Consider the following 23,733-nt stretch of genomic DNA (forward strand, 5'->3'; position numbering starts at 1 on the left):
GAAAGGGAGGAGGCTAAATTAATCTCCATATTGGTTTAGCTATACGTTATTAAAATGGAGCACACAATCGTTTTCTATCTAGACACATGTCTATGAAATCTAATTGACACATGAAAGAATAACGCACCAACCACAAACCCAAAAGGGGGATAGAGAAACAACAGACAATTAGAAGCCAAGTATCATTGAAATCATATATAAAAAATAGATACTTAAAGTAACAACCCTCATCCCCCATTGTCTCGCCTAAAGAACTACGTGATATACCCTTAATAAGATTCACTAATTGTAAAAACATTATTAAGAAGGAACCTACAAAAAGACTATTAGTCAGAGATAATGCTGGTTTACTTGGCCACTCGTGCTGATGCCTGGAACTCATTCCAAGTGGGACCATAACTCCTCGTCATTATTCAGACCCTGAGGGGACTTTGTGCCCAACTTGATGATATATGTGGACTCTAGGACGCATAGTTTTTTTACCCTGTCCCCCCCTCTCTCATTTTTGGGTACTTGGTCCAAGCAGTAAAAAGCTAGAAGATCACGATTACTCAAGCGACATTCTTCAAAGTGGCGAGCCACTGGATAGGTTCTATCCTTTTTGGCTATCGCCCGCATATGTTCTAGCACTCGCTTCTTTGTTGCATTTATAGTGCTACCAATGTATTTTTTCTTGCAAGGACACTCTAGACAGTATATAGTGAATTCCGAATTAAAGTTCAGTAATTTGTTAATTTTGCTAAAAGGAAAGGGGGACTTGCTGGTCACTGCTTTTTGTTTTTCTGGCACAAGCACCCTGGCGGGAGCATAAGCCCAGGGCCACGGACCATTCCCAGCTAAAAGCACACCCCACAGCAGCCCTTGGGTTCACCATCCACCCTGGTGGGACCACAAATTCCAGGGTGCAACAGGAGCTAACATCATCTCCCCCCCATTTCTACAGCTGCAACAGGTGAGGGGGAGGAGCAATCACTGCTCTACAAAGAGCAGCCTCACTCACCAAGGCGCGGGACGCCTGCGGGCTCGCCCGGGTGAAGCCCAGGCCAAGGGCGGGCCCGTCATTGCCAGGAAGAGGCAGGGCAGGTCCATCGCAGGTAAGGCAGGGCAGGGCAAGGCAAGCAAGGGCAGGCAAGGCAGGGCCTTGGCGTTTACAATATAGCTGACTAAACCTGGTAAGACTTTCTTCACTGACTTTTAGATTCTGTTGATGACTTATTCCACCCGCTTGGATTGCAGTTTTGGTGGTGACCATTTTATCCTTATGTGTTTGCGGCAATTGGGGGCATCACTATAACCAACGGAAAAGTATTTATGTTATGTTATGTATGGGGTAGTAGTGGAGCCGTTCCTTCTTTCTTTCTTGGGTGATTACTGCTTTATTGACTCTCACCTGTAATTTCCACGGCGTGGCATTGGAACACGATTTAGCTGACTTTTCTGCACCTTCCTCCTGTTTTTATCTTTTTATCAAGCTTTGTTTAGAGGGGGAGCAACCGCTCTAGTCTCCAGTGATTTGATCAAAGGAAAACTTGCTTGTGTTCCTAAGAAACTTCCTAAATTCCCCATTCCCCCACCTTTACCCCAAACCTCAATAGACAGAATGCTCCAGAGGGCTAAAGGTGTGGTAACGACTGAAATTGAGTTGACGGAACGTCGCCTGTCCTTAACTCCAGATATTTCTTGGATTGTGCCTGAGTCACCTCCCCCCTAAGCTATAACATCTGGATCTGCACCTAGTTTAATGGAAACTATGAGAGGACCAATAGAGTCCCTTTCACCCTCACCTCAAACACCTCCATTGAACTTAGCATCTGGTGATGGTGGAATCTCTATTAGGTGATCCAGAAAGAGGTGGTAAAGCAGGTGATGGGGTGGTGAAGTCAGCAAATGCTGGAAATGATAAGGGCGGTACATCTACTAGAGCACTTAAAAATGGACATACTCGCATCACCCAGGAGCCCTGCTCTTTGTTGGGGGAAGTTGGGGTTGGACTTGGTGAACCACTGCCTGCCTGTCACTGTTGGCTGGGGTCTCCTGCTGCCGCCGAAGCGCTAGAACATCTGAGCTCGGCCGCAGTGTCTGGGGAGACCGGCAAGGGGGAACTACAATCCCCAGCGTCCTTTGCGGCAGAAAGCCGCTCTGACCCGTGCCAGGAGGCGCATAAATTCAAGGCTACCCCCGGTGGAGCGGGGGACATACTCGCATCACCCAGGAGCCCTGCTCATTGTTGGGGGAAAATGGGGTTGGACTTGGTGAACCACTGCCTGCCTGTCACTGTTGGCTGGGGTCTCCTGCTGCCGCCGAAGCGCTAGAACATCTGAGCTCGGCCGCAGTGTCTGGGGAGACCGGCCCGGGGGAACTACAATCCCCAGCGTCCTTTGCGGCAGGAAGCCGCTCTGACCCGCGCCAGGAGGAGCATAAATTCAAGGATACCCCCGGTGGAGCGGGGGACAAACTCGCATCACCCAGGAGCCCTGCTCATTTTTGGGGGAAGTTGGGGTTGGACTTGGTGAACCACTGCCTGCCTGTCACTGTTGGCTGGGGTCTCCTGCTGCCACCGAAGCGCTAGAACATCTGAGCTTGGCCGCAGTGTCTGGGGAGACCGGCCCGGGGGAACTACAATCCCCGCGTCCTTTGCAGCAGGAAGCCGCTCTGACCCGCGCCAGGAGGCGCATAAATTCAAGGCTACCCCCCGCGTCGCGGGATCGCACGCGGGTCGGCGCCGGGAGAAGCCCGGGACAAGGGCGGGACCATCTAAGGCCATCGTAGGCCAGAGGAGGCCGGGTCGGGGCACCCCCCTTGGAACTGAACTATGAAAAGAAGGGAAAGGATTCAAGGTACAGATACCCTTTGACTATCTCAACTTCCATACAGGTCTCTCCCAAGCGTCATCATAGTGGAACCGGTGAACTATTCATTGGGGAGTTGATACTGATTCAGTGTCTATTACCAAAAGCTAGTTTGCTATGACTTGCAAGGGGGGCACTAGAAAACCTTCCACCCAGAGTAATTTGCTTAGGGGAACAATGGATTATTACATTAAGAGTGCTATTCTCCGTATTGCCAGTGAATTAGAGAGAATAGAGCGTTCCCCAGCCATGGATAGTTCCCCCAGTATGTGTTCTCCTCCACAGACTGCCGATGCAACCCCAGCTATATCATTACTGGAAGAACTAAATATGATGTGTAAATCCACGTATGCTCCTGTGGAATCAGGAGACCTGCAAACTAGTGCTCCTATTTCCCCTATAGCATCGACTAGTCCTAGGTTTAGTTGTTCACTTCAACTTACCCAAATACTACAGGGTACTCCCCTCGCAACATGACCAATAGTAAACTCACAACCCGCTGTTGCTACCCAGGTGTTCTCTACTAAAAGGAAGAGAGATGGGGCCAAACAAACGGGGAGGCGGGCCAAGCAACAAAAAACTAAATACAAATTCCCCACTGCCCAACACCCCCAGTACTGTAACATCGAAAGTATCTACCCATGCCTCTTTACTGGCCTCGTTTGAAAATATGATGAAGTCAATAATTTCACCGTTGATTGATAAAATGACTAGCTTACGGGATAGGCTCACGGGGGTCGAGGAAGCAATTAAGGCTAATTCTCTACTTTTAAGAACTATGGCAGGACCCTCTCAACCACAGCGTCCAGCCCCCACAGAAATGCCCAATACCACCATACAAAGTAAGACCACCCGTAATCAATCAGTAACCCTGCATAGTGAAAACTTAAACCCCTCGAAGGCAGCCACAACTTTACGGAGTTCCTACTCTAGAGATGGGCCGAATAAAGAAATGTCATTTCAAAAGGGAATAGCGGTCAATTATGACAATATGTCACATAAAACCAATCATCTACATCTGCCACCAGAGGCCGCTCCCATTGTGTGCGTCCTCTCAGGCGTACCAGAACTCCCAAAGGGCAAACACGAAAGCCACCAGGATCTAAGAAACAAGGTAGTGTTCTGGCTATCTAAAAATAGACCTCTCCCACCCAGCATTGATGGCACCATACTAAGCGTTAGAAGGGTGGGCTGGCTAGGACCTGTCCCAAAACATGTTGCGGGCGATTTGGTGCTTGTTAAATTTAGGAATAAACATGTCGTCCCATACCTTCAATCTTGGCAGCCACAAATAGGAGATGGGCCTATATCTATCTGGAGTTTAACTGAATTCTACCCTAGAACATTATATGGCTTGAAGAGAAAAAAGAGAACAAAACAACCACTGGATGGGCATAACTGGTCCTGAACCGAGTGGTCGCTTCATCTCCACGTTCAATTAATTTAACCTACTCTCCCGCTCTTCAATGATTAGCTGATTCAACTTATTGACTTAATTGTATTTTAACACACGTTACTTTTTAAAAAAATGTATTAATGTATTTGTGTTTATTTATGTACTGCTGTTATTTTATGACTTCTTTATATAATTTCGAAATTGAAATTTATCTTTTTCGTTTCTGTGATGGTATTGCACATGCTTTTATGAATTGTTTTTTACATTTCGAATAAAGCTTTGTTTGTTGTTCACTTAAAAATGGGGGGTCGCAAAACATGTTATGGGGCAGGTGCCAAGAGAAAGAGAACATCTGAGCCTACTCCTAGCAGAGAAACCTCCTGCCTCTAGGAGAGCAATTGAAAATCCCATCAATCACAAAATGGCCCTAGACTGTCCTATCTGGGTAAGGAAGATGATAGTGGACTTAGAGGTACAACTGAGAGTAATTGTTACAATGAGGAGCTGGCACACCTATTAAACCTTCTGGGTACTGGCCACTTAAGCGGCCCCAGTAGCCAGGCAACCTGCATTGCTGGTACCGCCTTCACTATAGGGAAAAGAGTTGATTTTAGTTGCCAGACGGACAATGTAAGGCAACCCGTTCCGGGTAATTTAGATCCTTTAGAGGCGGCACATACTAACGGGTGAAGGGTTGTTGGTGGATCTGCTTGTGGGATGGGGTACTCCAACCTAGACCCAGTTGAGTCCCCCATGGGGCACCCAGAAGATCTAGGTATCCCATCGGCCCAAGAGAGGAGGGCTAGAACTGGACCAGAGAGCTCCTCTAACACTAATGAGTCTCTTAATCTTGTTTTGAATAAGGAGACTCTAACTAGAAGCAGACTTGCCCATCTAGAGTGTGGGGCGGGACGGGATAGGGTGGATTCCGTAGAGGTTGAAGACAGTGGACAGGACCACCAGTACAACCAACCATTAATTTGCCCTCTGCTTCACTACATTATGTTGTCATACTGACTGGTGTACCCGAGCTAAAAAAAGGACAGAAGGAAACCCAGTTTGATCTTAGGAATAAGTGTCTTTTTTGGTTGGCTAGGCACAAGCAGTTTCCCTACAATAGGGCAGGAGAAATAATAATGGTCCGTAGAGTGGGTTGGGTGGGCAAGAACCCTAAATCCATGCAAGGGGACTGTATAGTTATCATCTTTAACAACACTTCAACAGTACATACTTTAGTAGCCAAGTGGGCTGATCCTTTTGCCTTTAATATCGGAATCAAAGCCCTTCCTTTGGACTATTTGTACTCCCACTGCCAATCTCGGACCCCAAATAACAGGACCCCAGTAAACTGGCCCCAAGGGCTTTCAATTGTACACCCTCCCTCTAGACTGCTCTTTTTTTGTCAAATCTGTTTTATTGGCATTTTAGAGTTTCATAATACAATAGGAGCATCATCTGTTTAAGCACAACTACCTGGGCACGTCAATCAAATATTCACAAACATCGTAGCATTACATGTTAGGTTCGCAATGGCTAGGCTGTGCAGCTACTGAGTCTTGGGGTATTCGCCCAAAGGTGGCTGGATCGCGGAGTTCCTGACTGGATAAAGACTCCGGGACTGTCCATGAAGGTCCACGCGCTGGGCCCTTTCCCACTAGCAAGATTCTGGGTAGGCCCTCCATCTTGGACATACAGATGAAATATTGATAAAACAACAACAAGAGAAAACTGTAACAACAGCGGCAAAACCACACTCACATTTCAACCCACATCCTAGCCCCCCTCCCGCCCCCGCACCCCCCGGTTCCCACCCCCCACGCGTGCACACACACCCCGGCCACAACCACACCTGTAATGTAACCTTTGTGCCCCATTGGAGCAGGAATTATACATAGCAAACTATCACGGCAGGAGAACGGCCCGTGGTATGCTCCTGCCCCCAGGGGTGCCCTCCGCATCCTCTGCACTGCCCGCGTCACCCTCCTCATCCGGCAGTTGTAAGGCATTAAGCATGTGCTCCCAACGCTCCTCTATAGGTTCCTTTCGGAGCCCCAGTGTTTCCTCCCTACGTATGGCGGTCCACTCAGCCCGGGCCCATGCCTGGAGAGAAGAGGACCACGCCTGTACGCGTGGCGGATCACGCGCCTTCCACCGCCTCCTGAGAAAGCGTTTCACCACCACCAGCCCCAGGTTCAGGAAACAAGACGACACCTTATTCCTGGGTGTCCTCCTGAAATGGTGTAAAAGATACTCGGGCCCATCAAAGGGGATAGTGCGGCCGGTGCATTTTCTGAGCAGCTCGCTGATTGCATTCCAGTAAGTGCTCAGTCCAGGACAGCTCCACAGGGAATGGAGGAGCCCCACTCTCACCTCATTGCACCTGGGGCAGGACGCGTCGGAGCGACGAAAGTACTTGATAATTAGCTCAGGTGTGAGGTATGCTCTATGAACAATGTACAGTTGTATCTGATGAAATCGCATGTTTCTGGGAATGCATGACGGGCTTTTTAGGACTCTCTCCCACTCTTTTCTGTGAGCGGCCTACCCCGGTCTCTCTCCCATTTACCTCTGAGAGGGGCTAAACTAGTTGCCGTATGTGTTCGTAATGACGCAGAAAACTAGCGAACCATGTGCTTGCCTCTTCCCATGACATGTAGGTACTGCATGGTTAAGTGTTGTTCAGGCTCCGACGCTACATCTCCCCATCTGGCGGTCAGCTTCGCTATCAATGAGCGATGCAGTAAGAACACCCCGGGGGGAAGCCCCTCCTCTGGTACTAGTGTCTCATATGCCACGAGCGCCCCATCTCTATAAAGATCGCCAAGTGTGTGGACGTCAGCTTCCCACCACTCTGCGAGCATGGAGCCTGTGAGTACCCCCTCACCACCTGGGGAACCCTCCAAAGGTATGGCAGGTGCGTATGGAATCACACTACGTGTAAGGAACAAGGCTCTTCGGTAGCACTTATACGCTACTGCCAGCAGAAGCGGAGTAGGAGGCTCAGGTGCCGCTATTGGGTGAAAAAGTTTAGTTACACGTTCTAGAGAGTGTGGCGGCATTACTGTCGCTGTATTCTCTCTGCCCCTATCTGCCAACCAGCGGGCGACCCACTGCAGCTGTGCGGCCAGGTAGTAAAGCAGGGGGCAGCCAGTCCCCCCTATCCGTTGGCAGGAATAACTTCGGCAACGCCAGCCTGTGCCGGGATACGCCCCAGATAAAGTACCGCAGCATCTTATTGAGCATAAAGAAGAAAGAGGCGGGATAAATAAAGGCAGATTAACAAAGTAGTACAGGAGTCGTGGGAGCATGACCATTTTAGCCAGGGCCACTCTGCCCGTGGTCGCTAGCGGAAGCGTGTACCAGAAGCGTATCTGGGACCTGAGCGCTGCAACCGTCCTTCTCAGGTTCCCGTCAAATAGGTTAGCCGGCTGGCGGTATATCTGGATCCCCAGATACCTAAAAGTGTCAGCTTTCCATTGGACTCGGGTGCCCTCAAGGTGATATCCCGGATCCGCTGTCCCTTCGTTAAACGCATAAAGGCAAGATTTACAAGGAGTCCCGAGACTTCCGCGAACTTACGTAGCAACTGAGCAATCTGTTCCGGTGTGCATCCCACGTCCCTCACAAATATCAACAGGTCATCTGCATAAAGCGACACCTGATGGTATTCCGCTGGGAGATGCAACCCATCACCAAGGGTCTGCCGCATGGCCGCAGCCAGGGGTTCGATAGCCAGCGCAAATAGCGGAGGGGACAGCGGGCATCCCTGCCTGGTGCCCCGGCCTACTGCCACCGCCTCTGAGATGTAGGGGCCCAGCCGCATACGAACTACCAGATTTTTGTAGAGGAGATCGACCATCTGCAGGAATTCTAGGTCAAGCTCGTAGCGCGCTAGCACTGCCGACAGGTAACCCCACTCTAGGCAGTCGAACGCCTTCTCCAGGTCTAATATCAGGCACCCTGCCCTAGGCCACTCCCGCACTGCCTCGGCCGCCACACTGAAGTACCTCCTGATGTTCAAGGACGTGGATCTCGCTGGCACAAACCCGTTTTGGTCAGAATGTATTAAGTGAGGGACCACCAGTGCCAGTCATTCCGCAAGTACCTTAGCAAAGACCTTATAGTCCACGTTAAGCATCGCCAATGGTCTATATGTACCCAGAGCTGTGGGGTCCCTGTCCAGCTTAGGCAAGGAGACCAGAATCGCTTCCTGCATGGAGGGAGGCAATGAGCTCTCCTCTATGGCTGTATTGTACAGCTCGAGAAGTAAGGGCGTGAGGATTTCCCGGTTTGCTCTATAGTATTCGGCAGGCAGGCCATGCGGCCCTGGGGTTTTCCTGGATGCCATGGACTGAATCGCCTCTCCCACTTCTTCCAGCATGAGGGGGGCACCGAGCGCGACCCTCTGTTCCTCAGAGGCCACAGGCAAAAGAACAGAGTCCAGAAACCCTTCCAACACTTGTCTGGTGCCGGTACCTCTAGCCTTATATAGCTGCATATAATGACCAGTCAGGGCACGGTGTATGTCGCGATGCGTGTACGCCATCTCCCCGCTGCCCTGCGGAGAGCTCCTATTGGGGCACCACGCCCTTCCCGCTGTATTAACCAGGCCAATAGCCAGCCCGCTCTATCTGCCCTAGCATGCGTCCTGGCCGTGTGCGCCGCATAGTTATGGCACCTCAACCTCTCCAAAAGGCCCGCATGCTGAGCGAGGAGGTCTCATAGCTTGCACGAATGCTCGCCTACCCCTTCACCCTCCCGCTCATACTGCAGGAGCTCAGCCTCCAAATGCGCCAGGGAATCAGAGAGTGTTTTGCGTATATTCCACGTGGCCCCCATGCAGTGCTTCCGGATAGCTACTTTGTGTGCGTCCCACTCTACCATGGCGTTACTCGCAGTGCCATCGTTGACCTCAAAGTAGGCGAAGATGGCCGTACCCAGCGAGGAGCGGAACTCTGCATCTTCCAGTGCAGTGGACTGTAGCCTCCACGTGGGGACAGGTGGGCGGTCCGCCTCCCAGCTAATCTGCAACCATAGAGGGTTATGATCGGAATGTGTTCTCCCCAAAGACTCTGATTGTGCTAGAAGTGGGAGCAGGGACTGGGCGCCAACCATCCTGTCCAACCGGACATGCAAGTCTTGGACTGATAAGTAATATGAGTAGACCCTGTCTAAAGGATACTGCACTCGCCATAGGTCGTGTAACTCCCAATGTGACAGCCAGTTCTGGAACACTTGCGCATTGGACGCCACCGCCGTAGCTCGGAGGGGAGGGAAAGAGCGATCTAGGTGCACGTCTAGCACCATATTGAAGTCCCCACCGAGCAGCCAGGGGAGGCCAGCATATGGGTGAAGGACCTGGTTCAATTGTGTTAGAAAGGAGGGTTGGTCTGCATTCGGGGCATAGAGTGATCCTAAGAGGACTTCCTGACCATTCAGCCTCCCCCGTACTAGGGAGTACCTACCCTCCTGATCCACCTTTGCCTTCCTGCAAATGAAGAGGATGCCCGCTCTTACCCATACCAGGGTGCCGCGTGCATGCGCAGAAAAGACCGTGCCATTATTTGCCCCCTCCAGCGCCTACGGAGTTTGTCAAGCTCTGTTTGGGTCATGTGGGTCTCCTGTAGGAGGGCAAATCCCGACCGCATATCGCTGCAGATAGGAGAAGATAGAGTAGCGCCGTGATGGGGTGTGCATACCACGTATATTCCAAGTTATTATGTTAGTGTGTGTCATTTGTCCGAACGCATCGCACCCACGCGGGGCCGGGGGAAAGCCTCAAGGGGAAGCCTAGGGGTAGCATCCGGGGGGTAAGTATCAGTGTGTCGCAACTGAAACATAAGAACAACTACAAACAGTACAACTAGTGGGGCGAGTCCCCAAAGGGGCATACGTCCAAACCTCATGGTGAACCACCAACAATGAAGTATTAGTCCAGCGCAATAGCTGTCGGGGTGTGTGTGATGTCAGCAACTGATCTGCACTACGCCCCTGTTGCAGACCTCCCGGGCACTCGAGAGGTGTGTGGTGAAGTACAGATAGGTCAATCATGCAGGTCCGATGCAGAGCGCTACCGGGGGAGCCCGCAGGTGCGTCATCTGCGCAGCGCTTCCTAACCTCTGGCCGGTAAGCCAAGCCTCAGATGTTTAACTGCATTGCATCAAATGACAGAGCAAACGCACTTGGCACATAGCACATTGCAACAGCGCGCACATAGGCATATTTAGAAAGATACAGAGTGTTGGAGTATTCAGGGGAATGGGCCCCTGCGGGGCTGCGTAGTCCACCTTTCAGTCACATGAGCTGATCAGCCGTTTGGGGTGTCAATACTGGCATGTTCAAGTCATCGGAAAACACAGTTGATGGGGACGACGAGTCGCTCGCTCCCAGGTCGCTGCGTGTCTGGGAGTCCAGGCGGGCGTTGCTGTTCGCTGCTCCAAGGGTCGCCACCACCTCAAGTGATTCCCTCCTTTCCAGTCTCATCTTCTCCAGATTGGGCGCAACTGGGCCAAGGCCTGTGTGCCCGGCGAGCCCCTCGCCTCCTGCGCAGTCTCGATTGCTGTTCCTGCCACCCACCCTCCTCCAGGCCTGCAGGTCTTGTTCCTTTCCATTGCCCCGTCTCCTTCAGTCAGTCCCAAACATCCGATGGGGCATCGAAAAAGCGTGCACCCTCCTTCGAGACCACGCGGAGGCAAGAGGGGAACAACAAGGAGTAGGGCAGCTCTAGCTCTCGCAATTGTCGTTTCACCGCCATGTATGTGCTCTTCCGCCTTTGTACTGTTGCTGTATAGTCTGGGAAAAACATCACCCGGCTGCTTCCCACCGCGAGGTCACTCAGGTTCCTGGTTTCACGATAGTTAAGGAGCCTGAAGAGGAGCGGGCGAGGCCGAGCCCCAGGCCGAGGGTTCGGTGCCGGCACTCTGTGCGCCCTTTCTACCTCAAAGTGTAGAAACAGCACCGCCCCGGGCAGGAGTTCTCTCAACCAGCTCTCAACATACTGCTCCGGGTTCTTCCCTTCCTCTCCCTGTAGAAGGCCTACCACCCGGACATTGTTTCACGTCCTCTATGCGGTCTTTGGGCCTATTTCAAACACGCAAATGCCCATACCAATGAACACTTTGGGGAAGGCGCACGCAGGCTCGAGTGCAACCCGCTATTTGGACAACCCCACGGAGCTGTAGTACATTAGCGGCGGTCCTGCCGCTGGGTTGCACCACCCTGGAAAACGGGGGCCATGAGACTCGCTATTCAAGGAGTCGCGTATGTGGAGCTGCGCGATGGATAAGGACAGGAGTGTTGTTTGGGGCTCATGGTAGAGTCTTTGGAACGAGCAGTAATTTGAAAGTGCATCCATCCAGGATATATGGACTACATCTCCCATAAGCACAATGTGTGTTTTCATAAAGGGAGATGGTAGACGTCATGCTCTTCACTGCTGGCCCCTGATGAGGAAAATAAATTTCCGAAACGCGTTGGGCCTATTTCAAACACGCAACTGCCCATACCAATAAACGCTTTGGGGAAGACGCACGCAGGCTCGAGTGCAACCCACTATTTGGACAACACCACGGAGCTGCAATATATATATATATATATATATATATATATATATATATATATATATATATATATATATATATATATATATACACATATATATATATATATATATATATATATATATAAATATATATATATATATAAATAAATATTCTGTAGCCATGAACATAATTATAAAACATGTTTAACTTACATTATATTAATTTTAATAATATTATAAATGTATTAGTACCACTATATATGTATATATTTATTTATTTTCTTTATATTAATACATTTTAATTATAAAATATTTAATATAGTGTAAATAAATGCAGTATTTTCATAGTAACAGATTCAAAATATAAAAAAATTTAAAATAAATATTTGTATTAATTATGTTACACAATATGAATATATACATATTTATATCAATATAAACGCATTTGTGAGTTTATATGAGTATATAGCTATATATATAGTATTAAATATTATTGGAATATATTTAATGTACATTATATTAAATCTATATATTAAAATATTTAACATTTACTTCTTAACCCCTTGGATGCGGTCATCCGACGCCACAGTGGGTGTGTGTGTCGGACTGCCGGGACGGTCGGGAGCCGTCTGGTTTGCGCACTCTTCAAATGTGCAGCATCGCGAGGGAATTCGCCCGCATTCAAAGGGTTAAACTTTATTTACATTTTAAAAATTCTGTATATTTGTCTGTTTTTGGACAATATTAGTATCAAGGACATTTTTTTCCCGATATTTTTGTACTTACCATTAAAAGTATGGGATCATGTTATTGTGGTAATCAATATTTTTTATACCATATTTTTGGCCACAGCCTTGTTTACAACAATACTGTCTCAGTGGTCCTCAGATGGGAGAGAGGTTACAATGAAGAAGCTGTGAGTGACCTTTGAATTTGAAAAGTAAGGATATCTAGTTTTAAGATATTCTTTAAATATGATGCCAATGCATTGTCTGTTTTTGAGTTTTTTTGTGCTAATATTTTATGAATAATTGTTGCAAAGCCATGTGGGAGCCATGTTTAGATCATGACTAAAAAAGTCTGTAGAGCAGGAATTGATTGGTCTATATTTAAGGTATTTTGTGATTTGCTTATATATTTTGTTTTGCATTCTGTTGGTGCTGTGGAATTTTAAGATACAGTGCCTGTCTTCTTCTCCTGCCAGTCAATCGATGGAGGGAGGGGGGGGAGGGTCGCAGGAGTGCCTCATTGCTACCTTTAGTTATGGTGTGGTATCCCGAGTAAATGGAAGAGTGATGTCTTAGGATGACAGTAGAAAAGAAAGTTGGTTGAGAAATAGTTGGCAGGTTTCTTTAAAAGAATTTTGTAGCTGGTTTATGTGATTGCTCATGGATCAGCATGCGATTTCTTTGGGTTAGTCAAAGTAGATGAACAGAGAATGTATGTGCCTTTCAATTGTATGTTGTTATAGTGGGTGTGTGCCGAGGTGAGATTGGGATGGATAGAGGCATTCAATCCTTGTTCTTTTGAAGGTTAAGTTGTCCTTAAGTGTTACACTGGTACTCCTGACAAGGGCAGTAGTAAAACTTCTTCCAGGGTTGGGTAAAAAAGTGGTTGGCAGGAAAGTGAACTTGTTACTGCTCAACAAATTTTCTCATGAGCAAATCTACACATCCCATATTTGCTTGTGCTAAAATGCAGTCATCAAATATTTTCTAGGAGTCCTGACCTTCTTCTGTAAATTCTTATGAATTCCTGAAAGTCGTAAATCTGCAGGAATGCAAGGACGTATATCATGGGTGCACTTTTGTGACTTGCTTTAAGAATTTTGCCCCTGTTTAGGTCTTGTATTAACCAGGACATTTTGTTTTTATTACATTTCAATCTCTCTCTCTAGCTACTGGCTGGCTTCTCTGTGAGGGACAGGATTCTGCTCTTTCACAAAGAGCATATTGGCACGCAAAGTAGTTTTGCTTAGTGCCAGGAACTTGTGGCAATGTCTGCTGTTTTAGGCCAAAAAATATTTCGGCTTTTGCCAGTGTTTGTTATAATGATGAGAGCCTGGCAGTTCCTACAACATTAAAGTTTTACAAAAACCATGTCAAAGCAAGACACGTACTGCAAGTCACATATTGTCAAAACCAAAAGGCTGACCACCAATGCCATACCTCTTGGCTTTTCCAATGCGTGCCTTTTTAATGTTACACTGATTTTCCATTATAAATATGTTTGGTAAATACTAGCTTTCATCAAAACATTTTACTAAAAGATACTTCATAGAAACGATACATAAAAATCTCACAGTAATTTAGCAGAACATTTGTTTCCTAGTTGTATTGCTTTTATGAACATTTTATGTTCTAAGCAAAGAATCATCAATTTTGCTTGTAAGCTTTTACATATATTTGCATCCATCAGAGAGGATACTGGAAGCATTATACCTAGCTTCCTATCCCTAAACTTTGCAAACATGTGTGCACATTTTTATACTGGAACCACTGTTAGTAGTGCAGTCTGAACATATATTTCCTACACGGGCTCAACCTAATAATAAAGGCTTTGTATTAATGAGCCATAAACACAAGTTCGAAGAGCATTGACATATGGGAACAAATGTTACCTTAACTGCAGACAGTGGCTTTCCCTGACTTGTTCCAAAGACAAAATAAATTTGAAAATGTGTTGGGGCTACTGAAATTCCCCACACCTGAGATTTATTTGGCACCTGCAAAACAAAAGGCCTGTTAAGGTTGAGACAACAGAATGGGGAATTATCTTTAGATTTTGCATGTTTTCACCTGCCATTAGGAACTCAAACTGACAATTTGTACTATTAAGAAATCTCTCTCTAATTTGCTCCAGGGTTTAAACTGAAGGGTAAACAGCTGGTAGAGCAAATTACACCTCACTTGCAATCTTGTTTCGGACACAAACATAAATTGGAGTAAAAAATTTGAATATCTTCCCACTTTAATCAAGGACTTTTGTTTTAATTTCCATCACACTTATATATTTGTATTTCTCTTTTATGCTGCAGGAAAGTGACAAGGAAATAAACCGCCATGAAAGCAAATCTGAATTAAAAGATGCTGTTGTAAACGTGGATCAAGGAGAGAGAAAACCAAAACCAAACCAAACCAAACCAAAACAAGAGCATATGCTTCCCAAGGAGAGCTCTAAGATTGTTTCAAAATTACCACAAGAGAGTAAACCTTTAATCCCCGAACTAACTGCCCTTATCCCACCTACAAAGAATTTGACTGTTTCCAAGGAATTGCCCAGTGTGGCAATGCCAGTCATGAATCCCAACTCTGGTAATCTTACTCTTTCAAGCAATTTGTCAAGCATCACCAGTGTAAGGTGAGTGCTAACATTAAGGATCCTTATCTCCTCCCCTTCAGAAGGTGTAGTTGTACAAGTTATATACGTTGACTTAATTAGAAATATACCTTCTTGGCATGAAAGCAATTAAATAGCTTGAAATTTGCACAAGTTACTTGATGGGAGCTAGAAAGTATTTAGGAAAAGGCACATTTGATTATTTAAATGTGCATTTTACCTTAAATGATTTTTGTTAAAATAATTAGTTGCTAACAATTTTTATTTGATAAAATGCTTTTAATGTGATAAATTTTTCGTAGATTTGCTTTGAAGTTTCTTTATTATGTTTTGGAACTCCGAGGAGGTCCACATAAAATCCATTTACAATACATAATACATTCAATGCAAGACAGACATCTACAATGTTTACGAGACAAAATATACTCAGATTCACCCATCACAAAAACCATCAATAAATAGCTAAAAAGCATTTAAAAAAGTTAAAAATGTTAAAGCAGAAAATTTCATTTGGGGGGTTATACAGTGCAAGTAAAAAGGAGTTGGCGTTTAGAATACCCAATTGCAGACATACCGATCTTAACCACTTACGCCGAAATTGGCGCAGCGCGGGGCATATGAAGAGAACATGCAGGCGATCCTGGGTGGATAAGTTGCAAAAATTACAAATTGTAAGAGAACCATACCACTTTGCCAATAGATTGTTTAATGGCAGCAAATCCTGTCTTAAGAGGAACCAGAATCGTCGAATTCCATGTGGTAGGTTCCAGGTGACATAGGGTTGCATAACTTTGTTAACATACGAGTCAGTAAGGTGGTTAGCTCTCTTTTTTAAATACATAGCCTCTTTATCCATTTTATAACTAAGATCCCAGGATGCCTTTTTCAAAATCGTTTTTAACTGTGCAGCAGAAACAGAAAAAAGTGTGCTCTCTTCCATTTGGAGAAGAGCAACCGCCTTTCTAAAATTTTTAACAATTAACGAATACTCATTTAAGCTGCCCAGCAGTTCGACCTTCATAAGATTTCTTAATGAACCCATTTCTCCTCTAGCTAAGCTGGCAACCCATCGTACTATAGCTGCAAGGCCCTGCACCCAACTACTGCGGAGGCCAAATTCAAGTCTGCAGGCAGCTACTGAACAAGCGGTATTAAGAGAAGATAGAATTCTTAACAACTTCCCTTCTACAGAATGTAAGAAATCCCATTGCCTTAGGTCAACTAATTCCATTCCATACAAAAGGGAAGAAGGGATTTTTGCCCTAAAGACTTCCAGTAAGCAATTGAAGTGTCTTCTCCCCGTGGCTGAATATAAACCACTTAAGCCTTTTCCCTGAGATAGGGCTTTACGGGTATTGTTATCAGTGTGGGGCTTATCGCTCAAATTATTGGAGATGATTTTCCCTAAAAAAACAAAAGTCTTTACCACCTCCAATTTTTGGCCACCCACTGTCCATTCAAAGTTCTTGTATTTTAACTTTTTTCTCCCAGCAATGCACATAATTTTGCTTTTTGTTGTGTTTATCCTCAGGAAATGGGCTTCGGCAAATAGATGTAGTGCACGAAGCCGATTGGCCAACCCTTTAGGAGTTAAATCCAATATGATGATGTCATCTGCATATAACAAGCAGGAAATAGGGGTTCCCCCTACTACCGGGGCTATACCAGTACTTGAGGAGACAGATGCAGGAAGATCTGCAATATACAGTGAAAAAAGTAGTGGGGCAAGAAGACACCCTTGTTTTAATCCATTAATTGATGGGATGACGCGTGACAATCCCCTTTCTCCGCCTTGCAGGACACGACACCATGTATCAGTGTGTAAGATCTGCACCAGATCAAGCAAATGGGGAGGCATGCCCATAACTGACAACTTTCTCCACAGCAAGGGACGATCCACCTTATCAAATGCTGTGAAGAAGTCAATAAATGCCGTGTACACATATCCTCCACGAACCCTAACATATTTATCAGAAATAATCTGAAGTGCAGTGAGGTTATCTAAGGTGCCGTGACCTTTGCGGAAGCCAGTCTGTTCTAGGGGTAAAATACGGTTCGCATCAACCCAATCTTTAATTAGGGATAACAGACATTTAGAAAAGACTTTTCCAATTGCATCGAGGAGAACTATTTGACGATAGTTCTTTGGAATATCCCTATCGCCTTTTTTAAACAATGGCACCAATATACTCCCTTTCCAAGAAGAGGGGTTAATTATCTTATTGAAACAAAATCTGAAAACAGGAAACAGTATTTTACTCCATAATACTGGTTCCTGCTTCAAGACAGAAATCGGGAGTTCATCTGGACCCATGGCTCCTGAAGTACGCATGTCCCTGATCGCCTGTTCAATTGTTCTTTCAGAGGGGGACTCTATTGGGGAATCAAGTTCAGTATTGAGGCCCCTAAGTTCCACCGACTGCCCATTCATAGCATATAAAGTGGAAATAAAATTGACCCATGACGATTCAGAAATAGGAATTGGACGGGAGCCAACTCTTGCACCACATCCCTCCCCAATGAGAGACCAAAACTGTCTGGCTTTACCATGAACCACTGCCTCCCGTAAGTTTATCCATAGAGAATCCGCTTTTTCTTTTTTTCATCTTTTTCTTAATCCTACTTCTCCTTCTTTTTAAACAGTCAATTTTGCGGAGCCTTTCAGATGACCTGCATAGATATTGCTCCCGCACTAACTTATTTATGTCCTTATTGAGGAGAGTAATCGATCTTGGGGGGGGATCTTTTTTGGAGGCAAATGTGAATTTTTACAAGCCTGAGTAATCTTCTTCATGAAGTCCTCAAAAAGGATTAGTTCAGACCCTTTCCAATTATTTAATTCTAGGATAGTTTTCTTAAGGGTACGTCCCAGGCCCTTAATAGCTTTAGAGTCCCAAAAACATCTTCCAGACTTCTTGTGAAAATTAACCGCATCACCATTGAGTGACCATGGGTTAGATTTAGGGGGGTGTATTAAAAGATTTAAAGTTATCAACCCATGATCACTAAATATATTCTCTGAGACTACCAGATCTCCAAGTAATGAGAAGGTGTGGTAGTCTGTGATTACGTAGTCCAAGATGGACTCACTTGTACTGGATTTATGAGTATATTTTGCTGGGACATCAGATGTGAGCCTACCATTCACTATTAGCCCCTCCATAAGAAACAATTCATCTAGTAACATTTTCCCTCTTTTGTTAGTTTTAATTTTATCAGGGAAAAGAGCTTGAGGTATCAAAAGGGCTTCCTCTTTGGATTTATTTCTAAAAAGCTCTAAGCTGTAATTAGAAACTCTACAATTAAAGTCCCCCACTAACAGCACCTGAGGGGTAATTATTGTCTGCTTTATCTTTTCAATAAAATTAAAAACTTTCTTTAGTACACTGTTGTAACAATCCTCAGGAGGGATATAAGCATTTATTATAACCAGTGGGTTTTTATTTTCCCCACTACCAAAGCTACCAAAGGAGACTGCCTGAAAAAGTTTACTCTGATCCACATAATGGGAGAAGTTCCAATCTATTCTATTCGAGAGAAGGCACGCAATTCCTCCTTTTGCATGCCCTCTCTTAGAGGGGGAGGCTGCGACATCAAGCACAAAATAGTCCCTCCCCATATCAATTTTATCTGTGCACCAGGTCTCTTGAATACAGATCACATCGGGGTTCAATGAAAGAAGATATTGTAGTTTTTCAGGACTATTGTTGAACCCCGCAGCATTCCAGGAAAGAATTTTTAAGCTACTGCTAAAGGTTAGGAAATAGCTTTGGGTTATCTTTTGATTTACTTAGCAGAGCCCCAGGAAGCCAATTCCATTGCTGGTTATCCTCTCTTGAAATGGTATCAATATTTTGTGGGGCAGGAATTACATGGGACACTAGCCGTTTAGTTTTTAAAACACATATTTTTAATTCCTCAAAGAGAGGGAGGTGACCAGCTTGTCCCGGTCCCCGTTGAAAAGGTCTATTTTCACAAAGTCTATCTCCACCGTTCGGCACGACAGGTATTACATCAATACCTTGACTTTGGAAATTTTCAGCTTGATTCAAGATGAGGTTCACTATAAGCTTAGAATAGAACGTTACCCTAGTATGAGATGTATTATCAATTCTTGACATAGAAACCAAATCAATATCATTTGATTGAATTAACTTTAAACTCTCTATGTCTCTGAAACATTTAGGTAGCCATGTTCTATTTAATGCCACATCGTGATCAAACAACGGAAGAAAGTCAAGAATCAATGTATCTACAAAATCTTCCTTAATTCTTCCACGTGGTTCTTGCGAACTGATTGTACCTTCTACCATGGAGTAAAAAATGGGCGCTGCTGGATTAAGGGTAACTGGGACAAATGATGTTATCTTTGTCTCTTCTGTTTTTTGCAGGGGGCTCGGGGCTCTCCCCTCCTCAAGGAGCGGTCCTCCTATAGTAGAAATGGCACAAATAGGGATAGATTTATTGCATTCTGCAAACGGTACTTGGATATCGGGGATACAAATATTAGGGTCTTGCTTCGCCGACCCCTTACCTGGCACTTCTGTACTAGGTAGAACACTTGACTGTTCTTGGAAATTCTCAAATATTATTTGTCTCACCCTTTTTTTCCTATATCTGCGAATTGGTTTTCTCTTTTTTCCTCTACACCTTTTGTGCTTCCCTATTATTTCCTTTTCTTCATTCTCAGTCCCCTTGGATTCTGGCATAAAAATTGGAAAGAGCGCTTTATCAGGTTTATAACCTACGGAACCCCCGTAAGAGTTTGATCAGCATTATAAGGCATGCACAACGGATTATTTCCAGGAGGAGAAGCACCAGAGGACACTGGTTCCTGCGCCCCCACTCTAGGCTCTGAATCCAGTGTCTTCTCTGGGATTCGAAGCAATACAGCCTTTAATATTTGAGTGACGGATTCCAAAACACAGTCTGAGCTTCCCACAAATTTACTCAATAATCGTAATATCGAAGACAGGAAGTGTTCCAAAACAATCAATGACTCTGAAATGGGTTTTTCATGTCTGTCCAAACCTAGAGGTATAATAGGATCAATACCTGAAATATTAAGCATAGGGCTTTTTGAGAGGTTGGACTGTGAAGATAAATCTTGAGATTTAAGGGACGGGGTACTACTATAAAGCTGTAAACCAGATGGAATGGTGACAATCGGGGTCTTAGTGGGTTCGAATAATTTGAGTGAACCTTCTGCTAGGTAACGACCACACAATTCCAAGTCAATATCTAGCCCTAGAGAGTCACCATTATATACCTCCTTTGGCTGGATATGTCCCACTAAATCGTTAGATAAATGCGAGTCCATCTTTAAGGGGATACTGTTTTGAAGTACGTTCTCTGTGCTAGAAACAATCACATTAGCAGTACCAGAGCTTTCTCCCGGTTTTACATTGAACCCCTTACCAGATTGTAAATCGGGACTCAATTTTTTTATCACAATAGGTCTCTTATTAATTACCACAGGGTCTGCGCAAAGAGGAAGAATTACCCCTAAGTTCCTATTTATTGTGATTTCTTCAGGGTCAGCCTCCTTCAGCAAATCTTTATCCAAAGTCTTTTCCCATATCTGGAATAGCTGGCATTGACCCTTTATTTGGAGATTTTTTGATTCCTTGTTTCTAAGGGGGTTAGATTTTGTTTTAACACATGATCTTCCCCCTAAGAGCCTCCCAGATCGTAACTTTTTAGCAGTCATCCTTAGTCCTATATCCCAAACAAAGTCAGAGCACAGTGCCTAAAAGAAGATACTACTTAACAGCTTATAATATATAAAATATGGCGATTGAATAACGTGAGTCAGAGTTCCAATGTACGTGAACAAGTCGATGTCTCTATAAGCATGAATGAAAATAAAAAACTAACAAGCTAGACATCAATAGAATATAAAAGTATATGGGCCCAGCCCAGCCTACTTCAGCCACTGAGGGCCACAGAGGGCCCACCCTTTTTTTCCGGGCTTAGTCCGGCGCGTCCCGCGCGCGTCCTCGCGGGACGAGGGACCTGCCGGTGCTTTATGCGCCGCCTGGCGCGCTGGATTACGGCGTCGTCGCTGGCCCCCTAAGGATGCTGGGGGATGTGGTCCGGCCGGCGGAGCCAAGCCCGGCCGGTTGTTTACTGCAGTGAGGATGGCGGAGCCAAGCCCGGCCGCTGTGCAGGAAGGTCAGAGACCACAGTTCAGGCAGCGAATGTAAAGAACATGAGGAGCTGTAGATTAGCAGAGCGTGATGTCACATTATGTAGCCAGGGAGCCAGTGACCAGCAAATAGAGCCGACAGAGCGAGCTGAGCAATAAGCTGTTAAGCTACACACACCTGCAGGCAAGGCTCTACCTGAGTTCTAAGTTCAACTTGCCACCACTCACCGCCTGTTTCCAGATCTTCACCGCTACGTGCTCCAAAAAACGGTGCTGACTGCTAAGCCTTCTTTCCCATGTTTAGTGGCAGTGGGCACCTAATGGCTTGTTTTCCAACGTGGGGGGTAGCCCAGTGTGGCTCGACCCCGTCTCCCTCCGCCAGCCGCTCCCGGAGTGGCAGCTCAAGCCTGTGAAGCTGGAAGCCGCAGCAGGTCCAAAGGCGCAAAGGCACACCAACTCTGCAGCAGTCTGTGGTCAGTGGTCTGCCCTCTGTGTAACAAAGTTTGCACAATCTGTCAATCCGTCAATAGGCGCAATAATCCAAGTCGGGTGTTAGTAGAGCTACAGTGAGAGCCAACAGAGGTTGTTTCTTCACCAAATAGCCTTCGAAGTGCTCCAGTGTTTCTCCGCCGTGCCGCAAAGACCTCGGAGCCGCAGGAATCCACGGGAAAGCCCACAAAGTTTCTCTGCCTCTGCCGAGGCACAAGGACCGCGGGAGCCACGGGTAGCTGCGGGAAAACCGCGGGAAGCCCACCAAGTTCTCCGCCACCGCCGAGCCGCGGTCACGGAAAGCCGCTGGAAAGCCTGAAAAAAGTCTGCAAAAGTCTAAATCAAAACCAAGCGGCACCCTGCGGGATAAAGCTGGGCGAAGCAGAGGGGTAGTGGTAGCGGTAGCGGTGCGGCGACCTCCCAGTGCACCAAATCGCTCAAACTCACTCACTCGCTCCTCCCGGCAATCCCCCGTGCGTGGATTCAAGTTCTTTATGACTGTTATGTGACTTGGAAAAGCTATAAATTTTGTTATTTTGAACTCTGAGTCAATGACATGGCTTTGATTTTTCATTAATTATAAACGTATTTTTTTGTCCTACGTATTCTTTTCACTAAACAACATGCATACTATGCAGCATCACTTGAATCCCCCAATATGTAAGATAGCCAAAGGAAATTTATGATATGAGTTTATATTTATTTTGGTATTGCCCTTTCTGTACATTGTGTACATTCAATATGCTTTCATTAAGTATTTTTGTGTTCTAACTGACCCAAAAAGAGCTCTATGCCACATAAGATCAACACTATGCAGTACTCTACTGATAATTAACGAAGGGCTAATTGTCCAGGCTCATACCAGCATTTAGATCTCTGAGTTGACGTAGTGCCTTACATAAAATTATGTTCCATTAAATTGTCTTTTACAATTGTCAGTACTTTCTTTGAGCTTTTCTTTCTCAAACTCCCTACACCACCACTAAACACCATCAGCACCTGCACACTAGCAAGCATATTTACCCAATGAAAACTGTAAATCCATAAAGTAAAACACCTATCTTTCTGAAGGGAGATCCCTGTACTCCATAATTGATCAGGAGAGTAGTTTTATGATTTGAAGGAAAACTCTGACAAATTGTTACGGTTCTCATTTGATAATACCGAATGAACAAAACGGTTCATCCATCTTAGAATAGGGATACAGCATATTCGACAAAGGCTGCTACAACAAGTATCTGATAGTGACTACTAGCCACAGATTCCTTACCTTTGAATTCCCCCAGGTGTCTGGCTGGATCCAGAAGATTTTTCATGAGCAGTACCCTGCTCACCAGCAGGTGGTGTTCATCGGCTCTGTGTGGCATCGTCCGCCCATAGGCACCACCCAGGTGTGCTGATGTCCGTTCTTTTCTTTCCTTGACAGCCAGTGCTGATTCGGGGAAGAGCTACCCCTCTGTCATTTTTTGACAGACTTTTTTCCATTTTTTTTAGCTATTACCCCCTGGTGTGTCGAGGATGTCATCCCATGAGACAGGTTTGATGCCTTGCAGGGACTGTCACAGGCCAATGTCGGTGAACGACCTGCACCTTATCTGTCTGTGATCCCTGGAGTGTGACCACAACACCAAGTCATGCCCAAATTGCCGTGCCATGATCCCGTAAGCTTTGAGGAAGCATTCCCTGAAGCTGTTGGTGGCCCGGCGCGCAACTCCATGGAAATCCAAATCCCGGTCATGGGGAAGGGCCCTTGGATTGTTCGTGAAGCTTGAAGTCCTTTCTTTCCATTTGAAATCCTAGGGGCACTCAGGTAAGAGGCACAAGAAAAAAAACAAGAAGCTGCAGCGTTCTTTGACTTCTGCTTGTCTGGCCACCAATGAGGAAAGGGAGCATCAGCACTTTAATCATGGTTCTTCTGAGCCTGAACCTGGGCTGACTCCATGCCTCTCCTATTTTCTGGGAGCTAAGTGAC

At 45.8% G+C, this 23,733-nt stretch overlaps 1 protein-coding gene across 7 annotated transcripts in view; it reads left to right on the forward strand.

Annotated features, from left to right (window-relative positions):
- The window catches only part of LOC144769184 (uncharacterized), a 4,448,662-nt gene that overhangs the window by 2,368,940 nt on the left and 2,055,989 nt on the right, over positions 1-23,733 (forward strand). For all 7 annotated transcript variants that reach the window (XR_013598674.1, XR_013598675.1, XM_078653198.1 and 4 more), the window contains one exon: positions 14,823-15,145. Coding sequence is in view for 5 of the 7 variants with exons in the window: in XM_078653198.1 (XP_078509324.1) it covers positions 14,823-15,145 (323 nt within the window). In the remaining 2 variants the exon portion in view is untranslated. The remainder of the gene's footprint in view (positions 1-14,822; positions 15,146-23,733) is intronic.

Source organism: Lissotriton helveticus, chromosome 7 (genome assembly GCF_964261635.1).
Source record: "Lissotriton helveticus chromosome 7, aLisHel1.1, whole genome shotgun sequence".
NCBI lineage: Eukaryota > Metazoa > Chordata > Amphibia > Caudata > Salamandridae > Lissotriton > Lissotriton helveticus.